The sequence below is a fragment of the Dromiciops gliroides genome, chromosome 1 (genome assembly GCF_019393635.1).
Source record: "Dromiciops gliroides isolate mDroGli1 chromosome 1, mDroGli1.pri, whole genome shotgun sequence".
Lineage (NCBI taxonomy): Eukaryota > Metazoa > Chordata > Mammalia > Microbiotheria > Microbiotheriidae > Dromiciops > Dromiciops gliroides.
This window is the reverse complement of record NC_057861.1, coordinates 753,303,524-753,326,596: the sequence shown is the minus strand read 5'-3', so window position 1 is coordinate 753,326,596 and position 23,073 is coordinate 753,303,524. Positions and strand designations below refer to the sequence as shown.

General features: G+C 42.6%; 1 protein-coding gene across 9 annotated transcripts in view; it reads left to right on the top strand.

Moving 5' to 3' along the window:
* Positions 1 to 23,073, top strand: part of CACNA1D (calcium voltage-gated channel subunit alpha1 D) — a 355,589-nt gene that overhangs the window by 167,715 nt on the left and 164,801 nt on the right. For 4 of the 9 annotated variants that reach the window (XM_043981543.1, XM_043981522.1, XM_043981527.1 and 1 more), the window contains exon 8: positions 7,960 to 8,063. The exons of 1 other annotated variant lie outside the window; for it this stretch is intronic. In XM_043981543.1, the coding sequence (XP_043837478.1) occupies positions 7,960 to 8,063 (104 nt within the window). Of the gene's footprint in view, positions 1 to 7,268; positions 7,373 to 7,959; positions 8,064 to 23,073 lie in introns of all 9 variants that reach the window. 4 more of the 9 variants (XM_043981536.1, XM_043981516.1, XM_043981509.1 and 1 more) reach the window with 1 other exon arrangement.

Below are 23,073 nucleotides of genomic sequence, written 5' to 3'. Positions count from 1 at the left end.
AAGTGCAAGCCTCTTTTTGGATCCATGGGATAAATGTGTCCACCCCTTCTGAAATGAGTTGGAAACCTGATTTTGCCAACAGTGTTTATCCTCCTAAAAGTTATTAATGTCATCCATTACTTTTTTTTACTTACAAGGATAGAGATGTTTTTTGAAGGATACACAGGAACAGGTGCAAGTCAGAGGCCTCCCCTGAGTACAAACCCACTAGCCCCAAAGTGTCAACCATTATTGACCCTTTCTGAGCCTCTGCTTTTCGCACTCTGGAATGTACTTTAAGTCCAGCTAGTCAAAAGAATTTGATGACATAGAAGACATTTCTACAGCACTGGGGCAGTTGAAAGGCATGCAGGGCAGGGGGGCATTTTATTGGCTCTCAGGAGCCAAGTGGAAAAGTACAGACATAACTAGTTTTATTTTGGTATGTTTTTTTTTCACTGAGGCTAGCCCCATAACCAAACTATTACTTAGACTTGTCTAATTCTATCAGTAGTGTGAATTGGCTGTTATTTATAAGTAGAGTTGTCTGAATACTTCCTCAAAGAGGAAGACAATATATTTAAATGCTTAAGCAAACCCTTCAGCAATTTTTAATGGAGGGAATAATCACTGAGTAGAATAATTTCACATCTTGAGAAATTTATGTCCCTATGGTGTGTTACCAAACTTAATTCCCAAAGACACATGAAATGCAGATGCCTTCACTTTAAGGAAACTCACTGACCTCAAATTCAGACTTTTCAAACAAATTATTTTTGGGGGGAGGGGTGTAGATTGGAAGGGGGAAAGTGATAAATGAGAGGCATAGATGGGACAGTTGGGCTATTCACAATACAAAAGAATTCTCCAGTGTAAAAAAGGATTGCCAATGTATTTTGGCAAATTTAATTTGCCAAATTTAATATGGGGAGAGTTAATTGGGTGGCTCGCCATAATATTGGGGTTCAGAAAATAATGAGGGACCTCTAGGTCCAAAGCTCCCTCCCCTCTGAACTGCCTTTTTAGTTATTTCTCCCCGGCCAATGAGAAAGGAGCCTCACAGCCTCTTTTCCACAAACAAATCAGGTTTTATTAATGGGAATAAAATACACAGCAAAGGTGAAATGAATTAAGCCAATGACAAGGGAATAGGGAAAGAGGAAAATGGATGATCTCCCTGGCTCTGGCGAGGGCTGTGTCCAACCCACACTCGCTTCCAGCTCAGCTAACTCAGAGGGCTGGATGTAACTCACCATGGGGGGTCCGTAATTTCTATGGGAGTCAGCAGCCAGTCTCTAGTCTGTTCTGAATGCTCCTCCAAGGCCAGAGAGAGAGGAAAAAAGTGAGCTACTTCCTGTTGGGGTCCCTTTTTCTACCTTTTCTCCCTCCCCCAAAGGGGAGTCCTTCACGTAGTGTGGCTGAGACTGGTTCCTTATTGGTGACACAGTCCATAGCCTCTGAGGACACTCCTTCTCAGGGTTGGCCAAGTTTAAACTAGGTGGCTAAAATCTAATCGTCTTAAATGGGTACTTAGTAGTTTCTCATTCACACTGCATTCAAACACTACTAGATCAATCAAGTCGGACCCCTGGGCATCTGTCAAATTCCATTATTTTACCACATTCCCCCCTTTGTTTCTTCGAAGAACACAGAGTGTTTCCTTGATGAAACATGTTTCTTTAAGTAGTGAGCTCCTGAGGCACATTAAAAATATAATTTTATTTACAAAAAGTGATTTAGGCCTAGAGGCAAGATGGCAAAATGGAAAGACCTCAGTAAATCATGAGTAAGGAGATCTTGATCTTAGTTTCAGCTTGATCCTGGGCGACCATGGGGAAATCTGCTGAATGTCTCTGGGCCTCTGTTTTCCTGGCCTTCCTGGTCCCTTCCAACTTTAGCTTTCTCTGATTCAGACATTTAGCAACTATTGTGAGGTACATGTGAACACAGAAGGGCAAACTTATTGGTTACTTTGACATACAGATGAGATCATCACAAAACTCTTCTTCTGTTGTATGGAGAGACTGCCCCAGAATCCAAAAGGCTCTTCAGAGCCAAGGGTGATACAGGCTCTGTAGAGAAATGAGCCGTACTCCCCTTTTGATATTTGCAGATGATGGAGTGTTAGATAATTAGAACTGAGACTTTTTTCCCTTTGAAAATATGCAATGAGGTCTTGGCTCATGGAGTTCCAACAGCTCAGGCATAAGGGTAACCTCCCCAACTTATCAGACGGTTGTTATTTTTCCTGCAGTTCTCATGCTCATTGCACATAAGTACTGCTGGGGTGCCTAGTTCCAACATTGTTTTAACTCAATAAGAAGCCCCTCTAATTGACCTTTGGTGTGAGTCATCATTGTGTAGCTCCGGAACTGTCCACAGTGCTGAACTCAGAGTCAGGAGACACTTGGGCTCTCATCTTGCCTTTCAGACTTATTAGCTGGGAGAACACGAACAAGTCATTTACCTTTCTGGGCCTGATTCCTCATCTATAAAATGGAGATAATAAGAATAATAGAGTTTTAGTGTCAAAAATGGCATCAGTCAGGGCAGCTACATGGCACAGTGGATAGAGCACCGGCCCTGGATTCAGGAGGACCTGAGTTCAAATCTGACCTCAGACACTTAACACTTACTAGCTGTGTGACCCTGGGCAAGTCACTTAACTCCAATTGCCTCACCCCCCCCCCCAAAAAAATGGCATCAGTGGCCATCTAGTCCAACCCACATCTGAGAAACAGTTTCTTTTAATGGACCTCATCTAACTGGTGCTTAAACACATGTGGATAAGAACCCACTATCTCCTGAAGCAGTCCACTTGACTTTTAGATAGCTCTAATTGTTAACAAAGTTTTTCCTTACATTAAACCTAAAATTGCTTCTTTCTACCTTTCACTCATTACCTTGGTTCTGCCTTCTTAAACCAAGCAAAGCTAGTCTCCTCTTTCCAGGGGGACAGCACTTCAGATGCTTGAAGGCAGTTCCCTTGTGTCTTTTCCATTCTTCCACCCTAAGACTTCTATTGGCCACACATCCCTGCTCTTAAGGCTGTTCTAAATAGGGTATAAATTGAAGGCCTTTCATAGACCTGTAGAGGTTTCCCTTCTTTAAGTGCTTTGCAACTCATGAAGGCCAAAAGCTTATTCTGAAAGCTGTATCACTCATAACTGAACACAATCCTTCAGATGTCTGACACATTGCACAGTATGTTTAAAAAGATACTGTGTCTTCTGTGTATGGGCAGTTTGCTTGGTGCTGAGCCTGTGAAGGTCCAAATGAAATGGTCTCTACATTCCAGGTCCTTCCGTTACCCTGATCATAAGCAATGACCCCCTCCTCTGGGTTTCCAGGACCCACATCCCCTCTTAGAGGCTTCTCAAAATCATTCTTCTGGTCTCATTTTGTCCCCCTCCCTCAGTATCCATGGGAACCTCAGAATATAGCTTTGTGTCTAAGTCTTGTCACCACTGCTATGATCAAAATGCCCCCATCTCCCAAGCACGTATGCTAACAACTATCAGATAGCAATAGGTTTTTTTTTACTCCACAGAAAAAAAGCAGGAAAAGCCCAAGTGTTCATGGAGTTGCTGTGAAGATCAAATGAGCTACTGTGTACCAAGTCCTTTGCAAACTGTAGTGTGCTCTGTAAACGGCAGCTGGCAGCAAGCATTATTACTCTGTCCTAGGTGCTGCTGTGTAACCATTTGGAACTAGAAAGATTGTCCCCAGCTAGAGAGTAGATAGGTCTTTGGGCTATTTATTTACAAGCCTCAGGAATTCGTTGTCAGAGACATTTATAGTTGGTAGTGGCTCTCTACTCTTTGAGTAACAAGCATTTTAGCATTTTAAAAATGCTAAATTCTTAAAAGAACCCAGGTTCTGATCCTGTGGGAAAGAGGCATATCAGTCCTCTTTCTCATGGTTTTAACACCAGATCTTTTAAAATTCAATTTTATTTTTAGATCCACATTTTTACTCACATCTCCAGCTTCTCCCCTCCCACTGCTTGCGATAATAAGAAAAACAAAGCCTCCATTACAAACGTATAATCAAGCAAAACAACTCCTGCATCTACCACGTCCCCCAATAAAAGTATGTTTTGTTCTGCCCTCAGAGTCTATCACTTTTCCTTATGGAGATGGGGAGCACTTAAGATCAGATTGTAAACGTGAAGAGTGTCCTCAGACATATGCAGTGTGACCCTTCGTTTTACCGATGAGAAGACAGGGTCAGGGAGTTTCTGTGATTTCTCCTAGTTCCGAGGGGCTGCAGGTAGCAGAGCCAGAATTTGCACCCAGATCTTCTTACTCCAGACCTAGAGTTCTTTCCATTGTGCCATGTTGCCTCCTCCAGTTTCCCCAGAAGTTGTGGGATGGGTACGAGGAGAATCCACAGTTCAGTTCACCCAGAAATCATTTGGAAGAGAACTCTTCATCAGCCTTGCTAGTAAGGTAGGAACCTAAAGTCAGAGATACTTTCCAGCCAGGAAGATGTGAGATAAAAAGGAAAAGAGCTGTGGGAAATCACAAGCGTTCCAGAACATTGGAATCCTAGGATTAGGGCTTAGTCTTCCTGGTGTAGGCATCTCTTCCTCCCACTAAGCCTCTGGCCTTTGCATCGGGTCACAGATGCTCTATATTTCTGCACCAAACAGGGCAGCATAGCCTATATGGAAGGCCTGCCCTCTGCTTTTCTGCTCAGATTAGTTTATTGAGCTTAATTAGATAAACAATTGTGGCTCAGCACTGGCTCATTCATTACCTTAATTACCAGTGTGAGATATTGCCGACTGATAGGAGCTCCATTAAGCATGTCACTTTTCATGTGTCCAAACAGGTGTTTGATGGGGGATTTAATGCCCTTTCCCTAGACATCAACAACAGATGCTCGGTTGTTTTTGGTTGTTGTTATTTCCCTCATTTGGCCAGCATGGAAAAATGCATTAGCACTCGTCTGTAGAACTAACACCTGAGGGAAAGAGGAAGATGTAAAAAAACATATGCTTAGTCGGAGACTTTGGGAAAGTATTCAGGTTTGATCATGAGAGGCATAATCAAGGCAGTCTTTCTTTACACCTTGTAGAGTAGTAGATGTAGCTGTTCTCAGGAGTGGGGATTCAGATGTTTAAATAAACTCGGGCTTAATATGCTGTTTCCTCTCTTCTGACTATAACGTTCCCCACATTGGTCATACTTGCTTGACATTGATGAGCAACTTCAGGAATTTCCCACTTGGATTTGGGTTCAAAGCACCCATTGTCCATTTGCCTGTGTCTTAGACTGCAGGGTACCTCTAGGAACCACTGTGAGGATTTAGGGCGTGATTGGGACTGGTCTGAAGGAGCTTCTCCATTTCATCCCAAAGGTATCAATGTTGCATCACAAAGAGGAGAGTAGCACTCTGCTCTGCCCCCTCACATTGATGACTCCATTTACTTTGCCTGGCAGTATAGTAAGAGCTTATTAAATATTTGTGAACTGAGTTTACAGACCACTTGGGATCATAGGGTTAGGGCTAGATGCGCCTCTTAGAGGTCATCTCATCCAGTGTCCTCCCTTTATAGAGGAGGAACCCCAGGCCCGGAAAAGTGAAGTGACTTGCCCATTGTCATACCACTTAATTAGTTGAGCTAGGATTTGAACCCAGACCCCGTGGCTCCATGTCCAACACTTTCCACTTCTCTCAGTGTGGCTGAGACCTCTTGCTTCTGCTGTTCTAAATCCAAGAATTGATGAGGATTCAAGGGTTCCTTTCTCCTTCAGAATCCCTGCTTGTTGGTATATTTCAGAGAATTCATTCAGGAAGAATTCCACAGTATGCAGGGAGCAGAATTGTGGGAGAGAATTCTTTGGAAGAAGAATGAAAAAATGTTTCTAGAGCATTCTAAATATCTTTTTGTGATGCTTAGAATCTGTCACTTTGTCTTCTTTCAAGCCTGGCCAAATCCAGTCCCAGTATGTCCCCAGGAAGTTCCCTCATAAACCTAACTCTACCTTTAAGGAATGTTGCATTTTGGTCACAATGTTAAGTTTTGGTTCAATCTCAATAATTTCAGTAACCCAGCTTGAGGATAGGGAGTTTTCCAGATTCTGAGCTGGCAAGGACCTCAATGGCCTTCTGGTTCATCACTGATGCCTAGGGAAAAGAATGCCCACTGAACACTCTATACACCAAGTGATCATCTAAACTTTTGGCTTCCAGACCTTCAGGAAGAGGGCACTGACTCCTTTCCAAAGCAACCTATTCACTTGGAGTTCACTCTCATTGTTAAGATTCTTTTAGCTTCTCCCAACAAATGGTTCCTTGGCCTGCTTCCTGAGACTAAGCCAAGCAACACCAGTCTCTCTTCCACATGATCAAACTTCAGAGACTCATATATGCCCTGCCCCAAACAAACATCCTTGAGGGATCCTTCCTCAGAATCTGGGAGCTCCAAAAAGGAGGGTATTATGACCCTCAATGACTGTTTGTCAGGCTGAGTGCCATTCTCTTGACTCCAGGCAGGCAGGGGGCACCACAGTGTATAGAGTGCTGGGCCTGGAGTCAGGAAGACCTAAGTTCAAATCCAGCCTCAGATTCTGACCAGCTGTGTACCCTGGCCAAGTGACCTTACCTCTGTGACAAAACCACAGTTTTGTCAACTATAAACTAGGCATAATAGCATCACCTACCTCACAGGACTGCTGTGAGGGTCAAATGAGATCAGGTTTGTAAGCCCTTAGCATCGTTCCTACAGTCAGTGCTATAGAAAGGCTTGTGCTGTTCCCTCTCCTTTTCCCCCTCAAAGGGTCATGTTTGCAGACGCTAGGGAAAAACAAAGGAAGGAGGAAAAGAATCCTGTTGATGAGAGAGATGTTGGCCCTCTGATCTTTGTATCCAACAATGACATTGTCATGAATTCAGCTTCCAACAAAAGCAATTTAGGAATTAGGCTGCAGGTTTTTTCTTGCTCTGGTTACAAGGCCTTTTCTGAAACTGACCGATTAGTCCAGTTCCCCTTTAAAAAGTAGAAACCCCCTCTATTCTCCTGTCCTTCCATGTGTCCAAAGTCTGATTTTCTTGGGAAGTTTAATGTTGCACTCATCATTTCTGTGTGTGTGCCGGGTGTTGTAGTGAATGTGCATTTGCTGCTATTGCTGCTGCCTCTCATTCAGATCTTGGGAAATGTTTAGAAGAATGTGTAGAATTCTGTCTCTAATATAAGGCTTTAGCTTTTAAAAATTGATTCTGAATTTTCCTACTAAATTCTGTAATAACCCACTTCTCTAAGCCCATCTTATTTCTTGCAGATGAATGATGCTATGGGATTTGAGTTACCCTGGGTCTATTTTGTCAGTCTCGTCATCTTTGGGTCATTTTTCGTACTAAATCTTGTACTTGGTGTATTGAGCGGGTAAGCGACACCTCTTTCATCATGAAAGCAGAGTCCCAAGGACAGGTGCCAAGACCACACAGGCATCGCTAAGTGGGGGCCGTATCAAGTGGAGCTTTCAGACAAGGTGTCACATTCAACTAATTTGACTTTATATGAATATAAATAGAGCAAATGGTATATCTGCCTTCTCTCATTCTATCTAGACTTAAAGTCTTGTTGAGGTTTTTCAAAGGAAAATTTCCTTTCTCTGACATCTAGGGAGGAAAACTTATAAAAAAGATAATTGACTAAAATGCATTGCCTTTGTGGTTCATAATTGAAGTTTTATCCATTGCCTGTCCTAGAAAGGACTTTATAAAATGAGCAGCTTTGTAAACATTCTGTCCCTTCAGCCAAACTGGGCTAGGGGTGCAGAGCAAGTCCAACTTCTTGGTTCCCTGCAGTCCAGTTTTCAGGAGCAGAATTGGCTTTATTGGGAAAGATTCAGGGAGGCCCAGGCCAGCGCTGGCTGGCAGAGAGGATGCCTGAGGGGTGTGGCAGCTGCAGCTGGGACTCTGCTCTTTAGTCACTGGATAACTTGTAACCGATTTCCTTACGTTTTACAGGTAAATGATGCAATAGGATGGGAATGGCCATGGGTGTATTTTGTTAGTCTGATCATCCTTGGCTCATTTTTCGTCCTTAACCTGGTTCTTGGTGTGCTTAGTGGGTAAGCAGCATACTGTTACATATGCCACTGAGCAGCGGGGGAGGGGCCCTTTTGTGTCTTCCTGCTCCTCAGTGGTGGCTTCTCTGCATGCCCTTTGGATTCTTTTGTCACCTCTTCCAGTGTGGTGCTTTGGGATTGAGATGTGGTTCCTCTGCCTGTATCTGTCTGTGTGACCTTCTGTGTTAACAGCATTTGCCAGACACTATTGATTATATGAGGCATTAATCACCTCACCTTGAAAACTCACCTGTGTAGCCAGTCACAGCCTGGAATGATGGACTACAAGTGAGTAAAGCTGGTTTCCCCCTCAACTGAGAAAAGGGACGTTGTCCCTTTTGAAAGGTCAGGTGGGTATAGGAACCAGGTTCTTTAAAATGACCCCATCAGACACCACAGATTACCCAGAATACTCCAGGTCTTATTGCAAAGGGGTGATATGTTTAGGAGAGAGTGGAGCTACCAAACAGACCTCAGTTTATGAGCTGGGTTTCTCTTGCTGCTGAACATGATTCCCCTCCCCTTCCCTCCCTCCCTCTCCCCCCTCATCCCCTCCTCTCCCCTTTCCTCTTTCTTTCTCCTCCCTTCCCCTCTCCTTCCAGTTATCTTCTTTCTGCTTTTCCTTCCTCCCTCCCTCCATCCTTTTCTGAGCTAACAGAAACTTTTCTTTTTTAAGATGCTGTGTGTAGGTACTATTAAATGACCATTTCTTACCAGAGGTCCCCGTTTTTGAAATGAGTTTCTGTTTACCATTGTGGTATTTAAGGCCGTGCCCTCTACAACCTGGCCGTCAGAGCTTCAAGACAGAGGGAGCCACCCACTAAATAGGGCATTGAATTGAAAGTGTGAGCCACATTGGAATCCTTTCTTTAGCATCACTTTTCAGTGCTTCAGTCATTGTTTTTGTTGATAGGGAAGTCTCCCTCCTTATCATGCTGATGTTGAAGGCTGTGATATTTAATAACCAGTCCTTAAATGCAGCTGCTATCTGAGCTGCCTGCAGCCATTATCAACTAGAATAGAACTCAGAAAAACTCCCGTACACTGAGAATCCACCTTGTAGAGTCTGCCTTAGGGAGCCTGGTTTGTTTTCATCCCATGCTGCTGTTTACCAGCTGGTGCCCCTCATTTTCGGGTAGTTAGAATATATTTGCTTTCTTTCTGAGCCTCAGTTTCCTCATCTTTAAAACAGTGCAATAATCACCATGGGCTATGGGTGTTAGCATTAATACACACAAAAGCTCTTTGTGAAGAATAACCTGCTGCTGTCCACACTGAAAGCCTTCTCTTGGATTCTCCCTCCAAAGACCCCAATATCATTCAGCCCTTTCCCCCTGATAGTACTCCCAACTCTGGTCTTTATTAGTTTTTCTGGATCTCCTTATTGCCCCCAGACAACACAATCCCTAAGGTCACTCACTTATTAGCCTAAGGGTAACATGTGGAACTAATTACTCTTCCTAAGAAAGAAAATTTTGGGGATAGGAGAAGAACCTTCTGGGTCAGACCCAGAGTCCATATGGCATATGATTCTCTTCCCAGAAAACAAAAGATGGGAAGATAAGTTCCACTTCCCTGTTTTCAGTCTTAGTTTGTGTATCTGACCCCTCCCAACTTGTCTCTGTGGTTCTGTTATGGTTCTGTCCTGTTTAATCAGCCCAAACCTTGTTTCCCTTCCCTACTGTTTTCACTGTGAGGGCAACATGAGGCTGTGGGAAGAGATAAGAATCTGGGTGTGAATTTGGAGCACCTGGTGTCTAGAATCCTGCCCCTGCCCCTTCTTACCTCTAGGACATTGGGCTGGAATTTCCACCTTCTGGGTTAACCCCAAAGGGAAGGGCTTGGATGATGTGACTCTTGAGCTCTCTTCCATTTTTCAGTCCCAGGACCTAGATGCCATCTACCTTGAGGACACCTAGCTGGATACACAGCAGGTGCTCAGGAAGTACATACTCCTTTGGTTGGCTAATCTTCTGTCTAGTCTGTTTTTCTATGGGTATCTTAAGAAAACAAATTTTTATTTTTCCTAAATCAGCTCATTTGCCCAAACTTGGCCTTTTCCTGTATCTGTTCATAGCAGAAAGAAAAATCAAGTCATTCATCATTACCTTTCATCATTTCTCTCCTAACAGTCCATATCTCCCTCAAGGTATTAGAGAACATTTAAAAAAATTCTTATGACAGGTTCTCTGACTTGAGCATTATATTTTTATGAATCCCAAACCATGAGACTATGGTGGAGATGTCACACTATCCAATCTCTTAATGTTACATGCCAAGAATCAGGAATACTGAGAAAGAAAGTTCCTCTCTGCAGTGTGGCAGAGGTGGTATCACTTACAGTCCGTTGTTCTTTTGCCTCCAGGGGCGCCACAGTGCACAGAGCACTGGGCCTGGAGTCAGGAAGATCTGAGTTCAAATCCTGCCTCTGACATTTATTGGCTGTGTGACCCTGGACAAGCTATTGAGACTTTCAGCCTCAGTTTACTCATCTGTTAAATGGGGATAATAACAGCATCTACCTCCTAAGGTTCCTGAGAAGATGAAATGAGATATGTGTAAAGTGTTTTGCAAACCTTAAAGTTCTCTAGAAATGACAAAATTTTATTATGTTTCCACTACTACATCATAAAAAAGGAAACTAATTGTTTTTTAACCCAGTGAGGGTTAAGTGATTTGCCCAGGGTCACACAGCTAGTAAGTGTTAAGTGTCTGAGGCTGGATTTGAACTTAGGTCCTCCTAAATTCAGGGCCAGTGCTTTATCCACTGCACTACCTACCAAGAAACTAATTTTCACAGAGATATTTCTGCTAAGCATCTTTTACTTTTTACTCACATTTTTAGAACCTTTGTATATTTAGATGTTTATGCGGGAGAAATATGATTCCCAGAAGGGGTACAATTACCTTTATTTTACAACCAAAATTGCCAGATAATTCTGTTTGTAACCTGGTTGGCCTCTGACCCTCACATTCAGAGAGACATTGGCCAAGGGGACAGTTGTAAACTGGACCCTAACTGCTACATTTTAAAATGTTGGGGATGAGCCTTCTCCATTGGCCTCCCTTGCTGCTCTGCACGACCATTCCCATTCCATTGCTAAACAAAAACCCAAAAGGGCGCACCTCTAGACTCCAGCTGACAGAAAATGACCCTCGTCACAAAGAATTGTCATAGATTTCCCAAAGTACAGGGGACTTGATTTTTATCACTGAAGACCTGTAGTCTTTACTAGGCAGTGGTTCCAAGCCTTTTTTTTTTTTAGTGAGGCAATTGGGGTTAAGTGACTTGCCCAGGGTCACACAGCTAGTAAGTGTTAAGTGTCTGAGGCCGGATTTGAACTCAGATACTCCTGACTCCAGGGCTGGTACTCTATCCACTGCGCCATCTAGCTGCCCCGGTTCCAAGCCCTTTTGAAAGTACAATGTGGGATTATTATCTGATGTCAGGCTTCCTCCCCTCTCCCAAGGAAGTGTTATATCACATAGATTTATTTTTCACAAATTATAAGCTCATAGATTTCTTTTAGAGCTGGACACAACTGCAGGCATCATCTCACATGACCTCCTTCTTTTACAGATGAGGCAACTCTGACCCAGATAGGTGACATACAAGGTCTTGTAGATAGTCATTTGCAGAAACAGGATTTGAATCCAAACCATCAGGCTCTCAAGCAGGGCCCATTCCACTATACTCTGGTGACCCTCAAATCAACGTATTTTTCTTTGATAAAAGTAAAAATCAATTGTTTTGTTTTGCCAGTTATGTCATTCTTTAATAATTAGGAACTGCTAGGGGAATTTCAAACCCAATATTGGCAGTCTACTAGTTTGGTATTTATCAAAAAGAAGCTAGCTTTGAAGGATACACAAGTACCTCAGTTGGAGGGCATCAGATAAACACCAACCAGGTACCCCAGGTAAAGCCGAGGGTGTGGCCACACGGGCACCCTGCTCTTTTCAGTGACACCTATTGTGACACTGAGGGATGGGGGTGTGTGCTTGGCCTCTGTTCACTGCTACAAGATGCATTTATTCTCCCTTCCTCTTTGTGTTGCTGTGTGGCTACTCCACGCTCTCCTTCTCTCTGACTGCCTTCGTCTTGTGCACTGCATGTTAGAGGTGTGATCTGGATTCCTTTGATGTGTCCTGAGACTGCTGATTTGAAGGGATTTGGGTTTTATATCAGATCCAATTTTAAGGTGAGTGATATGCCTTGCAAACTTAGACTGACTCTGCCAAAGTGACCAAAGAGGAACATTGACTGATGCTTTTCTCCTTGAGGAGATACTAGAACCAAAATTCTTAGGAGGAACTGTGAGTCTGTGTGCTTTCATTGCAATTTTCCATTAAGGCAGCAAGAGCTGTTTCTTATGCTCAAGAACTGCAAGCCATATAGGCTATTAGTCAATAGCTAGGACTGTTCATGTTTCACTTTCTTAAATCAGCTTTTTGGAAGCCTTATGGTTATTCTCATTTTAAACTCTAGATCCTATTTACACTTAAAAAATGTTACTGATGTGTTTATTTTTACATGGCCTATATTTCCTCCATTATCCTTCTCTCCACCCCAGGTATCCCATATAACCAAAAATGTTTACCTCTTTATTCAGAGTGAGTGATGAAATTCCGATTTAGCTCCTTCTAACTACTTTTGACAACACTAAAACAGACACAGTACGAGAGGATAGTGGCTGATCAATGCTAAGCATTTCGACTGTGTTGCTGGAAGGTCAGCAGGATGACTATTTGAACCTGTATCTGCCCTGTAATACCAGGGAAACACCTTGTGTTTCAACCACACTATAGTCTTGGGTCACCCTCATAGAAGGAGTTTGTGACTGATTATTAGAAATGCCAACTAATCCAGTGACTTAGGAATGATCACTTAATCTGTTTTCCATATTTATAAAATGGAGACAGTACTTATTCCTTTAACTCCATTTGTAAGTTATGTTGGCCAACTCTTGGCTGTGCAAGGATTAAGAAGTTGAGGGAATTGTGCTTTGTTTCAAACTAAGATGAAGAAATTCACATATAAGGCAAATCTCCCTAATTCAGAGTAATTGTGTGTGTGTGTGTGTGTGTGTGTGTGTGTGTGTGTGTATGTGGGCAGATAGTCAGGCTGAATCATGAAAATCAGAATTACAAGATATCTTAAAAGAAAAAAAAAGAAATATAACTCAGTAACCGCCAAAGGGTTAAATGACACAGACCCTGCCTTTGTGGAACTTAAGTTCTTCTGGGGGCATTGGGAGCCGAGATAATCATAGTACAAAGGAGGGAATGAAAGAAGCAAGAGAGAAATCCTGAAAAAGGCCTCCAGGCTTGCCAGGCAGCAACCTGGGCCCCAGCTTTTTTGCTTAATGAGGATTCGTCATGACTTTCTCAAGGAGTATTAAATTGCTGGAGAAATAGGAGGGGAGAAGGAGGTTGTAGGGGCAACCCAGGTGTGAGGCACTTGCAGTATAAGGAGACTCACTGGTGACCTAGTTAGCTCCTAAGGGAGCCTTCACAAGGGTAGTAGCCCTGAGTGGTTAGAGCTTGTAGCAAGAGTGAATTCAGTATGTTCATTTCTCCTTGTTTGCTCCTAGTATGGGTAAGGCTCTGGGGAAACAGGCACAATCAGAGCAATACTTTACATGGGGAGTATGCGTATAAACGGAGAAGTCCATCTCAGGTCATTTAAGAAGGGAGAGCACACCAGCCACTAACGCCTTCTGGTGGCAGGCGCTTCTTGAGATGAAGGAAGCTAAGGATTCTGAGAGATGGAAGTGAGGAGAGGGCATTGCAGGATCTGGGGATGACCTGAGCAAAGGCCACAGGAAAGAGAGAGAGACCAGCAAGTAGATCAGTTTGGCTGGTACATGGGATGCATTAGGTCAGTCACTTACCAAGAATCTTTTATGTGTCCATGTGCTAGGTACTGTGGTGGGCTCTGGAGATTGAGACAAAAATCCCAGCCTCCCTTAGGCCTTGCCCTCAGAAAGCTTACATTCTCTTGGGGAAGACAACTTATACATATAGAAACAGACATAAAATATAAACATTGTTAATACAGGGTAGTTTGGGGGGTTGGAGGAGACACTAACAGCTGTGGGAATCAAGAAAATGCTCATGTCGACTTCTGATGAGAAGGGCTTTGTGTCAAGGTGAGGAGTGTATGTGTTGTAGAAGTGACAGGGAGCCACCAAGCTGGTATGTTAAAGTCAGAGACTAAGGAGAGGAGATGGCTGTCAGGAGAGAGAAGGGCAGAGTTCAGGATCATGAAGGTAGAACTGTTGAGGATGACAGTGCTTATAGGTGGCCTAAGCTGAGTGGAAACAGGCCATGGGAGTTGGAGAAGTTAGTGTCCTGACAGGACAGTTCGTTGTCGAAGTTACTGAGGATGAGTGCAGGGTGTGGGGGAGTCCCAGAAGCTGAGGGTGCCCTCCTTCTCAAAAAGGAGGGAGAAGAATCAGGAGATCAGCAGATAATATGATATTTATAGGTAGATCTAGACAAGTCTCTTAGGGATTGGGGGCATTGGGACAGGTTGGGAGAGGCATTGGAGAGTGAAAATTAGGCCCTGACTCAGGAGTCTTCAGGAGAAATCTAGGTTTATATGAGCGTCAGAAGATGAAGAAATTGTAGGTGAAGGGGGCCAGTTTATTATTGATATGAGTGGGGTGCACAGAAGGGATTGGCAGATGAGAGGAGGCAGTGGGGAGGGGCTAGGGATGAGGAGGTATAATGTTTTTCTGGAGGTGGCAGTGATCCTTGATCAGCAGGAGATGGCAGTGTGCTAGCTATAGAGAGCTAGGACCAAGTAGGGAGACACTTGTAGACCAATCAGCCCAAAGGTCCTAATTAGAACCATAGAATGAGTCTATGTTAATAGTGACTCCAAGATGAGATCTCATTGTGGTTATCACTCTCATAGTTTGTAGGATTGTAGAATCTCGTACGTTTTTAACTTTTGTAAGTTATAGTTACATGAACTAATATTTATCAAAGTATACTGTGTTACTAAGTAAAGGACTACTAATGAATAATTTGTACTTAATCTATGTACATACGGAGCATACAGGTATGTTTTGCTAATATGAAAAGTGTTGGGAAGATAGGATGGGACCCAGTTGTGAAAGGTATATAAACTAAAGAGGGGAGCATATATGTTATCCTAGGGAGCTATAGAATGTGATTGAGTAGGAAGAGGAGTGACCTCATCAGATTTATTGGGGGTGGGGCTGAGGCCCTGACCTAAGCTGTGGACAGCACCATGTGGGCTGAGGAGCCTGCTCCCTTCAGAGCCACTCCACTCTTGGGTAGTGCTAATTGTCCCATTGAGCTTACATTTGCCTCTTTGGAATGCCTGCCTTCTAGTTCTCTTCTTCCACAAATTGTTCCTGATATTGCTCAGGAAACAAATGGGTTGATGTTTTGCTGCCCAAATGTCACATCCAGACTCACATGATGACCAAATGGTAAAGATATTTATTCTGAGATGTAACTGATTTGTTTGAAATCCATGATTTGCTGACTGATCTCGTAAGCCAGAGATAATTGTAATACTGAGAGATCTCTGTTCTCAACCGTATGTGATGCCTGAGGTCTGATTGGGAGTGAGGCTCTCTTGTTGCCCACACAGTGGGAGTGTGAGAAGCTGGTCATGTGGCTAGAGAGTACCCACGCTTGGGGTCCCTTGGGGGAAAAGTCACCCCTTTGGTGGAAGAACAAGTGAAACAAATTAGAATTAAATTCTCTTTGAAATAGAGCACGAAATCTCCTCCTTTAATGTACTTGAACACACAGACATATTTTAAAAACACGGAACTTTGTTGTTACTGAATTAAAAAGCTGTCTGCTATAGGAAAGAGCCAGATCGTGATGCTGTCGGTAAAATGGTCCTGAAGCTCCCAGGCTTGGGAGCTGTACCCGAGACCAGAGCTAGTGGTAACTCCTCTGCTGCTGGCTGCCAGCTCTGGTTTCCATGGAAATGGATATCAGATCAGTGAGGGAAAGTTTTCACCAATCCTTGTTTCCCTGACATTTTTTTCCATGGCAACAACAGTGGACGGATCCAGTAGAAAGTCCTCACTTCCTCATCTCAGCCCTGACTACACAGCTTCCAAGCTCCCTTAGAAAATTATTTTAGAATCTGCATGTAGATTGAACCACACTATTTTTACTATTTTTTGAAGTTTCTCCCTTTTGTTCTGATTCTTCTTTCACAACATGACTAATGTTGAAAACTATCTTTATATGTAACTGGAAAAAAGAAAATACTATTAAGATCGAAATAAAAGAAAATTATTTTGAACAGAATAACAAGAACCTTTTAAGATCTTAGATAACTTTAGTCCTGATGGTACCACTGGAAGTCCCCGTGCATCTTAGCAGCTTCCCTCCAAATTGTCTCCATGTGAGTTTCATTAGGCCTCTGCGTAGTTCATTTCCAACTCATGCTGCCGTGGGATAGGAAGAAGTTGTATAAGGAATTCTTTTGGGAGGTCAGGCCTCTCCATTGCTTAAACCTAAATCCTGGAAGAGAACGTTAAAAAATGAATGATGTCTCCCCAATGTGTGCAACCCCACCTCTTGACAAAGCCGCTAACTAGGAACGACCCAAATTAAAGCTGTAATTTTTCTGCACTACCCACACAATAGATGGCATTTGCAAGAGCTGTTATAGGCACAGATGAGAAGAGGGTTTTGTGGGGTTTATCATTTGATTCCTTAAAAGACAGTGGCCAATGTTGCATAAAGGGGCTATTGAAGATGAAATGGTGCCTTGCATGGAGTAGGTGTTTAATCAAATCCAATCACCAACTATTTCACACATAATTTCTGATAAAATTTAACTGGAGCATGTTGTTTTAGGGAGCATAATTGCTTATACCACTATCATATGACCCCAGAAGACCTATCTTTGTGGACAAAGGAAGATTTCCTTTGTTTTAAAGTTCAGCATTGTCCCTGAACTAGATTTTCATTGTAACTAATCTAGAAATTACAGATTTCTGAGATGTCTGTATTCCCTTCAGGAATGTTGCATTCCTAAGTCACAGCAGAATGGCACCCAAGAAATAATTAGTAACTGCCCTGCCTGAATCTGCCCCTCAGAGGCTACCATGGTGGAAAGTAGCTGATAGAAGCTCAGCTTCTATGAATGAATCTGTAACATTCTTTTAGTACAACAATTAAATTAGTGAAAAAATGTAAACCTATCATCACTTCTTGGAGACTTTGTGCTTACACAATTCTACCTATATAGCCTGCCTGCTTTCCCCTCCTTCTACTTCAACATCTTCTCACAGAAGACAGAAGTAGAATCTGGATCTGGAAATTGTTCACTTTCACATCTTCTTCAATTCCTCCCCAATTTCCCTACTCCAGATTCAATACTCAGCCTTCTTCCCAAGTCCAGACTACTCCAAATTGCCGATACAACTTCCTTCTTATTTAATGCCAGACCTTTTCTCTTCTGCTCCTACAATCGGCTTTCATGGAAAATCAAAGTCAGTTCCCTTTGGCAGGAAAGGATAAAGTTAAATATATGGATGCTAACATAATTGAAAGAATATAGATTGGAGAATTAGGAGCTCTGTGTTCTGGTACCATCTCTTCCTTTAGAACTTTATGACCTTGGGCCACTGTTTCATCTGTAAAATGAAGGGATTGTACTAAATGCCTTCTAACTTTCTTCATGGGAGTAGTGAAAGATAATGTCTTAGGCTAATAAATTTGCATGTGGAAGTACCTTGAAGATCAACTAACTTGCCCTCCTCCACTAATTTTTTTTTTGCTTGGGGGGGGGTGCAATGAGGGTTAAGTGACTTGCCCAGGGTCACACAGCTAGTAAGTGTCAAGTGTTTGAGACTAGATTTGAACTCAGGTCCTCCTGAATCCAGGGCTGGTGCTCTATCCACTGTGCCACCTAACTGCCCCCTCCACTATTTTTTAAGATCCCAAGGTTCCCAGAGGTGAAGCAAGTTTCCCAAGCCCTTTTACTCCAAACCCAGTGTTCTTCAGTGGTGCTATGCTGCTTCCACAGAGATCTTTCAGGGGTGGGTGGGAGGGGGGAGAGGGGAATGTCTTCCCATCTGTTTGGGATAGAGCTGTTGGAATTTCACATGAATGTTGAGGGATGAACATTATGGTCTCTGGAAGCCTTTGTTTTGATGTGATATACAATGAAGAAACATAACACCTCTTTTGGTGTCTTTTACTTCTTTCTGATTTTCATTTTGGAAGAATGGATGCCTTGTTTATATGTACCTTCAGCAGAGAAAGAGGGTCTCATAATTGTGATCATATCTCTGTGAAGTTTCTTTACAAGTTTGAAGAAAAATCATGGCAATATTAAAAGTTCTTCTAAGAGACATTTTCTTCCAATCCCACTCAATACCTCTTGGGCTATGAGCACCACTTCCAGGACAAGCTTGATTTCTTTAAGTCTGATTGTCATAAGATTATGGTTCAGGACTTAAGGATAAGATTTTAATCCACGAAGAAACAGATCATTCCTTCACAACTCTGCTTTGAAATAAATCTTGGTAATGAACCAAGGCATCTTCCTGGCATGCTTTGAATCCTAGAGCATTCTGGGAATTTTCAGCCTCCCAAATCAGGAAGGTTTTGTAATTCTCAGAAGTATTCTCATCTTGTATCACCCTGGGTTTGACTGAGTCAAAATTTGATATGACAAATCTCCTGTCAGGGGGACTGGTTTTTTGGGACAGCTCTGTGACCTTTCCCTGTAAGATGTCACTGGAAATCTGGATTTCAGAGATAGAGGAATTTCTGGGTAAATCTGAGCAGCTACGTCTTCCTCCCAAATGCCCTGCTCTCAGTCTGTCAGATATTTATTAGGCATCCACTATGTTCCCAACACTTGGTTCATTCAGAGTAGAAATCAAGAGAAGATGTAGAACCAACCCTTGAGAAGCTTGTAATCTAGTGATGTCAGAAATGCAAATTGTGAGAAGATTGGGATTGGGGGGGCGGTGTGGGGCAATGGGGGTTAAGTGGCTTGCCCAAGGTCACCCAGCTGGTAAGTGTCAAGTGTCTGAGGTCAGATTTGAACTCAGGTCCTCCTGAATCCAGGGCCGGTGTTTTATCCACTGTGCCACCTAGCTGCCCCCAGTGTAATCAAAAACCTATCACTGTAAGAAAAGTGTAAGAAGTGTAAGAAAAACCTATCACTGAATTTCAAAGAAGTAAATTGAATAGTATCTTCTTTTTTTTTTTTTTTTTTTTGGTGAGGCAGTTGGGGTTAAGTGACTTGCCCAGGGTCACACAGCTAGTAAGTGTTAAGTGTCTGAGGTCAGATTTGAACTCAGGTCCTCCTGAATCCAGGACAAGTGCTCTATCCACTGCACCACCTAGCTGCCCCTTGAACAGTATCTTTTTAAAAATATTTGGTTTAGTACTATGATTTTACCAGTGTATAGAACATTCTTCCCTGATGCAGAAAAACAGCTCATTTATTACTTCAGGATCTTAGACATAACTGCCATAGACACTTGAGAGGTTGACCAAGGTGGCTCTATTAAGGTCACACAGCTACTATTTATAAAAGTTATGATTTAAACTCAGGTATCCCTTACTCCAAGGTTAGCCCTCCTACCACCCTCTCATTTCCTCTTAATGGTACAGTCAAAGGGTAGAGGGTTTGGAGAGGTGAGAAGGAGCTGACAAAATATCTGCCAGTTAGAAATACTGCATGAACAGAAATATGAAAATATGAGTGAAAAAATAATATATTCCAAAGACAGTGGCTGGATTGGCACATGTTAAGGAGCAATGAAAGTAGGGTTGGATCAAATGATTGAGGATGAAGGCTTGGAAAGCAGTTAGGAGATTTGGCCATAACCTAGGGCAAAGAAGAACTCCAGGAAAGAAAGGGAGAGATGTGAGAAGGGAATTCTTTATCAGCTGCTACGTTAAGAACCTTAGAACTCTTCCAAGCATTTATTAAATGCCTACAGGGTTCTAAGCACTGGGAGCCTAGGTGCTGGAGAAGTAAGGACACAAATGAAATAGCTTTGTTCTCAAGGATGAGGAGACAATTTTTCCAGAGAAAAATAGATGCGGAATAAGTATATGTGAAGCATTATCAAATTAAATGTAGCTTGAGGATCAAGAAAAACTTCATGTACAAGGCAGTACTTGAGCTAAGCCTTGGAAACCCATAGGAAATTAGGGATCCTGAGAGTCAAGGCTAGTGACTATCCCAGTCTAGTGGGATGAGCTTGTAGAAAGCACAGGGAAGTGAGCTGGAATGCTGAATATGAGAATCAGCAGGAAGACTGATTTGGCTGGATTAGAGAGTATTTGTTTTTGTTTTGTTTTGTTTTGTTTTGTTTTTTTGCGGGGCAATGAGGGTTAAGTGACTTGCCCAGGGTCACACAGCTAGTAAGTGTCAGGTGTCTGAGGCTGGATTTGAACTCAGGTCCTTCTGAACCCAGGGCCAGTGCTCTATCCACTGTGCCACCTAGCTGCCCCGATTGGAGAATATTTGAAAGAGAATAGAAATGTAGGTCAGAGGCAGGTGGTAAAGATTTGATACTGGATCATAAAGGTAGTAGGAAGCCACTAGAGTTTGTTGAGCTAGAGAGTCACAAAAACCTGTGCTTGAAGATGATCATATTGGCAGCTGCATGGAGGACGGACTGGCAAGGGCAGAGACTTCTAGGTAGGGAGAATACTTGGGCAAATGAAGTAATCCAGGCTAGAGATGATGAAGTGCTGAAGTAGGAATGGTGACTGTGTAAGTGAAGAGAAAGGGACATATATGAGAGATGTTGTAGAAGTCAGATAGACAAGACTCAGTAAATGATTTTGTACAGGAAAGGAGATTGAAGTGACAAGGATGACTTTGAGGCGGTGAACCTGAGTTCTGAAAGAATAGTGGTGTTCTTGACAGAAAGAGGTGAGTTCAGAAGAGAGATAGGCTTAGGGAGAAAGAATCAGTTCTGTTTTGGACATGTTGAATTTGAGACAGCTACAGGAAATCCAGTTTTAGAATCCTGTTTGGTGATCCAGGATTTAAACTCAGGGGAAAGTGTAGGTTTTGGTAAATAGATCTTAAAATTATCTGTATATAAATGGTCATTGGACACATGGGAGCTGAGGAAGTCACAGAGCAAGCATATATAGGGAAGAGGGCCTGGGACAGTCTTGGTGTATACCCACAGTGAGAGGATGTGCCATGGATGATAATTTAGGGAAGGAGTTTGAGGAGAAGTCGGACAGGTAGGAAGTAGAACCAAGAAAACATTATTGTCAAAAAATGAGATATGAGGGAATATGTAGGAGGAGAGGATGGCCAACAATGTCAAGTACTCAGGGACTTCAAGAAGGATGAACATTGAGAAAAAAGAAACGGCAAATTGAGAGATCATTGGGAGCTTTGGAGAGAGAGCAGTTTCTGAGAAGTAAATGTGAGATTAGTAGAGTGCCTGGGAGCAACAAGTGTGGATGGTTTTCTAGGGTTTTGGCTATGAAAGGGAGGAGAGGAGAGAGAAACGACAATAGCTTGAAGAGCTGTTAGCATCAAGTGTGAAGGGTTTTTTTTTGTTTGTTTTATTTTTAAGGATGGAGGAGATCTAAGTATTTGCAGGCATCAGGAAACCAGAAGTGAAGAAAAGATTGAAGGTTAGAGAGTGAGGGTGATTGTGGGCCTGTCTGCCAGGAGAAATGGGAAGGATAGGATCAAAAGTACAAAGCAGTCAAGAGAAGAGCTACTTCCTTATTTGAGATTGTGATAGAAAAGGAGAGAATGGGGGATGATAAAGAGTTTATATATGTACAGTAGGAGAGTCAACAGATTACAGCAAGTGGCCTCTTTATGTAATAAAGTGTGAGTCAAGGTCTTGCTAAGGGGAGAAGGGGCCTTGAGGATAGTGAGAGCCCAGCTGAAATCAGGTTACATCAATTTGTAGAGGATGCAATGCAATTGCATCACGTCTTCTAGCGCTGTTCAGAATTATTCTATGAATCTTATCTGAAATATGAGACCATTCACTCCCCCAAGATCTTAGTCATTCTTTCTGCCTCCCCATTGAGTTGATAAGTTTTTCTTCTTTTCAGTCAGAAAGAAGACATTGGGGATGAGAGGGAACCATAAGTTCTGAGGATAGTCCTGCTCCCCAAAGCCGGTGTATTGGCCAAAGCATCCTGGGAGCTCGTTATTTTTCATGCTTTTAACCTTTGTTTTTGGCTTTGTTTTGTGGATTCTAAAAAGCAGTCAACCACAAGAGAAAAATCTGGAATCTTCCAGATATTGGTGTCTTCTGCCTTTTTATACTGCTAACAAGTCCCAAGATGGACCTGAGTGATGAACACAAACCCAAGTTAAATGGTCCTAGGTGGTTCTGAGGAAGGACAGTCTACTTGCCATCTTTCCTTCGGCTCATGATGAATGTGCTGAGACCCAGGAAGTTCATTCTTTCATCAGTGTCTTTTACCAAATAGTTTTCTATTTACATGAATTTCCTAGAAGAAATAAACAGTACATTGTTGTGCCTCTCTGGTGCACATCCCTTTCTCCTTTGCTTCCTTTAGTCCATGTTTCCTATCTGCATACCATCTCATTTCTCCCATTAGCTCCTAGTAGCTAAGGCTCAGAAGTCATCACACTTCAGACTTCCTAACCAGCGCCACGACCCATCCCAATTTGTTTGATTTCCTGGGGTTGCTGGCTCCATCAGACAGGCTACTTTTGTGAGTCAGACCGAAGTGACATACTTCCCTACTTTCCCTTTGTAGCTAGGGAACTGAAAATTTTAGTTGTGGTTGCCTTTGGAACCAGGAAACAATATTAGAAAACTTTGTCTTTGTAAATATCCTTGTCATCTGTGACATGAGTGATATTTCTTTAGGGAAATGTTTTTAAGGATCTAATGATTTGGAAACACAGTAAGTGTATGCTCAGAGGAACTGGAATAAGAGCAATGAACCTCTGTGTGTTTCTGAAAAATATCTTGGAAAAGTGGCTCACACCTTCCCCCAAGTCAGATAAATGATG